Raw genomic sequence first — 8,420 nt, 5'->3', positions numbered from 1 at the left:
TATGCTGATGAAACCAAATATGGTTTGCTGAGAATATTGATAAAACCACTCATTTTTACTGAGGGCTATTCACACTGATAGATGGTCAAATACAGGAAGCAAAATAAATATGGATGATCCTGGCATTACTGCTTTTTTATTACTTTAATATTTTTCTATCTAATCTGTAGGTGTGGATGAATGCCTGCATTTAATTTTCCTATGCCTCGTGGAATTGTGGTTGTGAGTTTTATGTACTAATTCTTAAAGGAAAAGATATTTTTCTATATGAAGATGTGTTGCTTCACCCTGACAATATGACTGCTGCTTTCTAAATATGTTAAACTTTAATTAACAGATATCTATCTTATGAGATAGGCAGATGAATTGAAATATAGAATTATTAAAACCTTCCTAAAACAGAATTGTTATAATTCCCTGCCTTAATAAATTATATTCAGTGTAGTCTATTTACCTTCCTTTGATTAATCTGGATTTTGTCATGCTTCAGGCTATAAACAATCATTCTGCTGCAACCATAATATATATGTATATATAGAAGGAGAAAGCAATTCCTCTCTATTTCCAGGATGTAGCCTCAGAATTGCATTTAAAACAACAACTAAAACCTTTCTGTCCATTTGTTTTCTTTTGGTTGCCTCTTTAACCCACGAGCTAACTGAGTGCTACCCCAAATTCAGTTTCTTTTTTTAAAAATTATATTTATTTTTTCATGAGAGACACAGAGAGAGAGAGAGAGGCAGAGACACAGGCAGAGGGAGAAGCAGGCTCCATGCAGGGAGCCTGACATGGGTCTCGATCCCAGGTCTCCAGGATCACGCCCTGGGCTGAAGGTGGCGCTAAACCACTGAGCCACCCGGGCTGCCCCTAAATTCAGTTTCATTGGGAATTTAGTTATTTGAGGTTTTAAAATCACTGTTAATCCTTTTTTCCAATTTCAATTGGAAGTCATACATTTTTATAAGATACGTTTAAGTTGTTGACTAAGTCAAACAAATGAGTGTCTCCCGACTTTTATAGAAAGCAAGCATTTTTGAACAAAATCCTAAGTTAGATGACCTGAGATGAGAATTTATCTGCTGTTTAAATGCTGTAATCATTCTCCAGCCCCTCTCTTAACTCTTCATTCATTGTTCAGGCAATGAATATTTATCGAGTATTTACAACTTGTCAGACAGTGTGAGATGCTGAGGAACACAGAGATGACAAATCACAATCTTGCCTTCAATGTACTTAAAGGCTAATGGGGCATAGGGATTCTCTCTTCTGCCTCACTGGCTGATGGAATACAATCAAGGCTAGATTTCAAGTTAATTGTTCTCAGTCAATAAAAAACCAAAATTTTAGCAGCCTTCCTGAAAAATTAAAGCTTTCTGGTGGTAGAAGTTTGTAAGAGGCTTCAACAAATAATGGTACTAGATCAAACTCTAGAGTAGTGCCTGGAATTACTAGAAGGCTTATTAAAACACAGATTGCTGGGCCCTAGACCAGAGGTTCTGATTCAGTAGGTCTGGAGTTAGGAGGGGGGGGTTGCATTTCTAAGAAGTCACCAGGTGACACACAGGCTGCTGCTTTGGGGACTACACTTTGAGAAGCACTGGTCTGAAGTATTTTGTCTCTCAAAAGACTTTCCCTCTGGTGACAATGATGATAATGTTAATAGCCCAGAAGCAGTGGGTTCTTGTGAAGAGACAGGTATCTTACAAGCCCTTTAGATCCATCATTACATTCAATTCTTGCAACAACTTAATGAAATAGTTGTGATTACTATCCTCATTCTACAAGTTAAGGAAATAAATATTTGGAGAGGTTAATTAATTTGCTCAATGTCACAGAGCTAGTCAGTGATAAAAACAGGATTTGAATTTAAATCTTTCTGATACAGGTCTGTAGTATCAAACACAGTGCTATTCTGCTTTCCTATGATGGCCAGCACACCTAGGTAATGACAATCTTAGGAGATGCCCATGAGCATCTGTTGGGCCTCTCTCCATATGCACCTACACCTAGGGGATTCTGAATAGATGGCTTTTTAAGTTCTCATGGGAAGGAGATAACAGAACTTTCTTTAGTAATCTATTCTAGTGGCTATTAAGTTTTTTGTGATGGGAAAAATTTTTTAATTAGATAAAATATTTCTGTTTTACTGATTTTTAAAAGCCATTCAACCATTGAGAATTAGATAACGGTAGCACAGTACACCCAGTTGAATCAGACCCAGCTCTAAATGAAATAGGATTTGACAGTGGAACCAGGTCTGCTGCTTTATCTGGAAGGTCCTATATTCCCTTTCCAATCCTCATCCACTTGCAATCCATTTAAAAGGTGTCTGTGAAATTAATTTGAGCTTTTTGGATCTGAGTTAAAGTACTTTTGCAAATCTCCTGACATAAAAATAGTAATTATTCAATATATTAATTAATAGTTCTGTCAGAAAGGCTCAGTGATCTTAACCACAGGGTGAGGAAAATCAAAGAATGTGCTGGTGGTTCACCAGCATCCTTGGAAGGGACATCTTGCTTCCTGGTTAGACAGCATTTTCTGTTGAGGAATTGATCCTATCTCCTGACCTTACAGCAGACTCTTCTCCCACCTACAGAGGATGCAGTGCTCTCAGATGGGCTATTACCGTAATAATATAATAATATTATCATTATTATTATAAAATAAAATACAGATACAGAAGACAATACAAAACAATCATTATATGGCAATGAGTTATTCTGAGGTAAACATTCTTGAAACTACCAAGTCAAGAAATAAAACTTAGCCACCCACCACAATGGCCAATTTTATATGTCAATTTGACTGGACTAAGAGATGTCCAGATAGTTGGGAAAACATTATTTCTGGGTGTGCCTGTGAGGGTGCCTCTGGAAGAGATTAATAGCTGAATCAGACTAGAGATTCCCAGGCCTTCAGACTAGGACTGGAGTACACCACTGGCTGTCCTGGTTCTCCAGTTTACACATGGCAGATTATGGGACTTCTTGGACTCTGTAGTCATGTGAGCCAATTCCTGTAATAAATGTCCTCTTATATCTATATCTGATGATATAGCTGATGGTGTTTCCTTGGAGAACCCTGACAATATACCCACCCACAATCCACCTTCCCCACAAAAGTGACCATATCCTGATTTTTTATTGTAATCACTTTGCTGTATTTTTATAGTGTTACCTTACATATGTGCATCCTTAGCACTATAATTTAGTCTTGCTTATTTTTAAAATTTGGTATATCTTTAAGTTTCTTTTAACTTATAAAATCCCTCTCCATCCTTTTCTTTTCCTCTGACTTTATGGGGAAGAATCCAGGCTGTTTGACTTTTAGAGTTTCTCCAAGTCTGGATTTGGCTGATTGCAGCCTCTTGGTGTAGAGTACAACATGTTGCCCTGTCCCCTGTATTTCTTAAAAATTGGCAACTGGGTGCAGAGGGTGGATCAGACTCATGTTTTCTCCCTTTGGCAAGATTCTAGGTAGTGTTTGGCAAGATCATAGGAAGCACAGTATGTTGTATCAAGGTTGTATCAGGTTGTCTCTCTTTTTATGATTGGAATAGCTTTAATGCTTATATCTTTTAATTCCTTAGAGTAGCAAAATGATGCTATTCTTATTCTAAAATTTCTTTCCCATTTATTAGTTAGAATACATTTATAAAGAGATACTTCATTTACTATTGATTAATCAGCAGTATAGCTCATGTAGGGAGAGAAGGATAAATGCTTGATTCTTTCCCTTTATTTGCTAATTCTCAGGAACTAGTACTTCGGAGGTGACTAATACCTTTTTTAGAAGATTATTTAAGAACTCATGGATTTAGACATATTAATAGGTTTATTTTTTATTTATTTATTTATTTATTTATTTATTTATTTATTTATTATTAATAGGTTTAAATACATTGCATTTATTATCATTACTGAAGCTCAAATGATCACATATTTGGTCAGTGGAAACCTCTTCAAGGCAGCTCCTGAGTCCTTTTAACATGACCCAAGTAGTCATCAATAGCTTCCTTGCTTTCTGGTATGACAAGATGTTCTAGCTTGTTCTGTCTACTTACTACCTGTGTCATGCCTGGAATCTACCATTTCTCTAACAAGATTTTTTTAGTGATAAATTATATTTTAAAATCATATGTGGTGTTAGGGATGCTCAGACTGGATCAGTCTTCTATTTCTAGTTCTTTTCAGTAGACAGAGCTTGAAAAAGGTATATGTGTGTAAACACATACACACATATGTGCATATATTTTGCATCTGCTCTTTTTCCCAGTTTTTAATAATTTTACTTTGTCTAATTGTTTAGACAAATAGTTTCTTGACCCTTATGTCATCTTTGGCCAATAGGCAAGGTAACCTATGTCAATGTTGCCCTAGTCATCTTGATTGTCTGAAGCCCATTCCTCAGGAAAGGTTCTTGGGAATAATATTCCCTGTGTCCTTGTACATTGATAAATTTATTTGTACTTGAAACAAGTTTTACTGGATATTTTACAACATGTCCTTCTGGGAAAAAGCATTGCTGGAGAAAAAAACTAATGGCAATCTAATTTTCTTTCTCCTATAATTCACTTGTTCTTTTTCTACATGCCCAAGCAATTTTCCCTTCATGTCCCTTCCCTTCCCTTCTCAATGTGGCTTGGTAATGGTTATTTTGGGTTGATATTCATGGTATGGTTTTTTTCAGTATTTAGTTTCATATTTATATGAAAACTATATATATATGAAAACTATATATTTTTAAAGAAGTTCTCTTGAGTTATAGTTTTTAGTACTTGTTTTGTTCCCTTACTTTAGGCTTTTCTTCTCCAGGGACTCTTATCAATACATTCAAGCTCCTTTGTTTATCTTCAATATTACTCACTTTCTCTTGAATCTTTCAAAATGTTTTTCTTCATTACTTTTTGATTTTTTTTTTTTCAGCTGAAAGGTCTCACATTTATTACTGAACCAACCTACTGGTATAGAGGCATAGTAACAGAGAAAATCATTCCCTTGATAAAACATGTCTATTGGCCAGGTAGGAAGGATGTTTCCATATTGATAGGATAGGAACATGTGATCTCCATGTGGCTTAAATCTGTGTGCCAATTATGTTTGCTATTTCATGATGTGTGATGCTTCCTCATAGACCCAGCTTGGTTCTTCTCCAGTGTCTCCTCTTGGAGTTGTACCTGATTTTATTACCTGTTTTCATCCAAATCCACTGGGGAATAGGACGATTCTGCTTTTGTTTCTTGGCTAGGAATCGCTTGATTCTGAAAGTCTTGTGAGAAGACATGGTGATCACAGTCAACCACACGCAACCAGGGTGGCGGCGGAAAGGAGAGAGCTACTTTTTGATTTTTAAGAGATTTCTCTTTTGCACATTTAGTTTCTCTTAGGGTACTATCTGTTGTGTATATTCACTCTTACATCCCTTCACGTTTACTCTTCATTCCTGAAATGATTTTTTCTTTCTAATTTGTATAAGTTCTGTCATCATATTTCCAAGTTTTTCTAATTTTGATTTTTTTCAAGTCTTCTATTATTTTCTCAATGTCTTTGAACTCATTGTGAAGTATTCGATTACAGTTTTGTTCTGTATTGTGGAGGTGTCTTTCTGGCATGCTTTCTTTGCCTATTGGATGCTACTCAGTCCCTTATTTCCTTTTTCCTCATAATTTTGTATGGCATCTGCTTTGATACTTTTCTATAGCCATTTCTAAGTGAAATTAGTTTTTCCGAACTTTAGAATGAGGCAGGGGCTTCATGAACATTTCTTACTTCACAGAGCCCCCTCTTAATTGTTTTAGTGTTGTGTTCAAAAATATCCCAGCTTTCTTTTTCAGTTTTCTTGGCTGGTTTCATTCTTCCACTTTGGTCTGAAATTTCTCTTTTCTTTGTCTCTGTGTCCTTCTTCTGCTTGGTTTTCCTTGCACTCCCATCACCTTCTCTGCAGTCTGGGCTCTATCCTAGAAGGGAGCCCTGATTTCACAAGGGCCCCTTCAGTCCCTCTTACTGCAGGCCCCTTGCATTCACTTGCTATTGGCAAGAGCTCAACTGGCCAGTTTCAGCTGCAGTTCTCTAATGGGTCCTTCATATTTTCCAGTGATACCTATTGACTATAGTGTGGGTTTTCTGGTCCTTGTCTATAAGTGAGGCGTCCCATTGCTTCCTTCTTCCTCCTACAGGCAGGATACCATACAGGTCTTAGGAGGGTTGGGTTGTCTCCACCCACTTAAATTTTGAGATTCATGGGGATACCATCATTTGGTTTTGTTATAAGTGTTGTCCACAGGTTTCAAGTTTTGCTATCTTATTCATTTTTTTAAAAGGATTTATTTTTTTTAAAATCTTTATTTATTTATGATAGTCACAGAGAGAGAGAGAGAGGCAGAGACACAGGCAGAGGGAGAAGCAGGCTCCATGCACCGGGAGCCCGACGTGGGATTCGATTCCGGGTCTCCAGGATCGCGCCCTGGGCCAAAGGCAGGCGCCAAACCGCTGCGCCACTCAGGGATCCCCTAAAAGAATTTATTTATTTGAGAGAGAAAGCGTGTGTGTGTGGTGTGTGCGTGCGAGCACGTGCACGCGTGGGTAGGGGTAGGGGAGGGGCGGGGGAGAGAGAAAGAGAGAACAAGAGAATCTTAAAGAGACTCCCCACCAAGCACGGAGCCCAACTTGGGGCTCAATTCCATGACTGAGATCATGACCTGATGACCTAAACCAAGATCAAAAGTCTGGCACTTGGGGATCCCCGGGTGGCGCAGCGGTTTGGCGCCTGCCTTTGGCCCGGGGCGCGATCCTGAAGACCCGGGATCGAATCCCACGTCGGGCTCCCGGTGCATGGAGCCTGCTTCTCCCTCTGCCTATGTCTCTGCTTCTCTCTCTCACTGTGTGCCTATCATAAATAAATAAAATTAAAAAAAAAAAATTAAAAAAAAAAAAAGTCTGGCACTTAACCGACTGAGCCACCCAGGCCCCTCTATCTGATCTATTTTTATGTGAGAATTTGGAGAAATTGGAAAAACTGTTTGCCACCCTGTCAGATTCCCAGAATCTTCCCCTACCAACCCTGGATAAATGTTCCCCCAGCTTGCTTTTCACCTGAGGAGGGGGATCTATTTTAGCCTCCTTGGTAAAGACATTTGAGAGTTTCTGATAGAGAACTCTCTCTCCTCCTCAGCCTACCAAGCCCTATTTACCCTTCTTTGCCCTCCCTGGGCAAGTTTTAGTGGGACAGATGGGAAAACAGGTATGCTTTAGAGCTTAACAGTGTGACAGGATACTTAGAACATTTTTGCAACTTGCCCTCCACAGACTGAATCGAAAGGTCAGTGATAGCAGAATGTTTCAGAGATGAAAGCTATTTCTGTTCCAACTGGAATTTTAGTGATTAATTCTTAAATAGGAGGAAATAATTTCAAATACAGTTTTTCTGGGACTAATAAGCCACTTCCAGGTGGAGGCAGGTACCATGAGGGGAAATCAGCACTGTGACCTCAGAAACAGTTGTGTTGCTTGTATTCACATGGTGAAAATTGAAGAGGTAGGATTTTTACCAGGTTCTACAGACCAGTTTTGTGTGTATAGAAATGCAGAAGCCCACCCAAGGTGGTTTTCCTCTTCATGTGGCTTCTGGAGGAAGGCAATTATATGACTGCACTTGGCATTCCCTCTCTCCTGCCTGGCAGTCCCTGTACCCTCTGATGGGTCAGTGAAGAACCATCAATTCACCAGGCTCTGCGGTGTTTCTGTGCAGGTGCTGGACTTCCTTGGAAATCCAAGTGTCCTGCTTGGTCTATCTGTCAGCTAGGGCTCCTCTGAGTTCTGGACAGGCAGAAGGCCCCGTTTGATTGGCATTTCTTTTATTAGCTGGGAGCCTGCAAACAATCAGCCCTTCTACCCTGCCAGCATTCAGTGCTTGGCTGCAAAGTGTCTCTTGGTGACCTTTATTTGCATTGGCCTGCAGATAATAGTAAGTTTCTTTAGTGAGGAGAAGACAGGAGGAGGTAAAGGGCAGATGTGAAGCCTAAGTATTAACTATGAGGACTTAAGTATAGGATGTGCAGCCAGCTCCAGCAACCTCAGGTCCCCTGCCCTTTTCGAAGAAGACAATGACTGGATCATTTGCCGCCCTGGTCCAGCACCACCACAGGGACACTCACAAGTTCAAAGATTTTAGAGATCAGACTGCCACTCTCCTTCAGAGGTCCCTAAAACAGGAGGCCACTCCTGGTAACCATGGAAGGAATGTGGCTTTGCCATATGGGAGAGGTAGCCAACTGGCAACCTGCAGATGAGTTTTGTTTGGATTTCAGAGAGTTAAAAAAATGTTTTTAATTAGTTGCCAACATTTAAATATCAGGAGATCTCATGTTTTGAAAAAAAAAAAAATATCAGTTTCTGGCTTCTCTTGAGAAACCAGGGACC

The 8,420-nt window shown here is 39.2% G+C and overlaps 1 protein-coding gene across 1 annotated transcript; it reads right to left on the bottom strand.

The window, feature by feature from the left end:
• Positions 1–4,925: 4,925 nt before the first annotated feature.
• On the bottom strand, positions 4,926–5,286 carry LOC121493944 (60S ribosomal protein L39-like). The gene has a single exon (XM_041760302.1). The coding sequence runs from the start codon at positions 5,284–5,286 to the stop codon at positions 5,131–5,133; it is 156 nt and encodes a 51-aa protein (XP_041616236.1). The 3' UTR covers positions 4,926–5,130.
• Between the last annotated feature and the right edge of the window lie 3,134 nt (positions 5,287–8,420).

This window comes from Vulpes lagopus, chromosome 6 (genome assembly GCF_018345385.1).
Source record: "Vulpes lagopus strain Blue_001 chromosome 6, ASM1834538v1, whole genome shotgun sequence".
Classification (NCBI taxonomy): domain Eukaryota; kingdom Metazoa; phylum Chordata; class Mammalia; order Carnivora; family Canidae; genus Vulpes; species Vulpes lagopus.
Note: the sequence above shows the minus strand (reverse complement) of the source record. Positions and strands in the feature narration are given on the sequence as shown.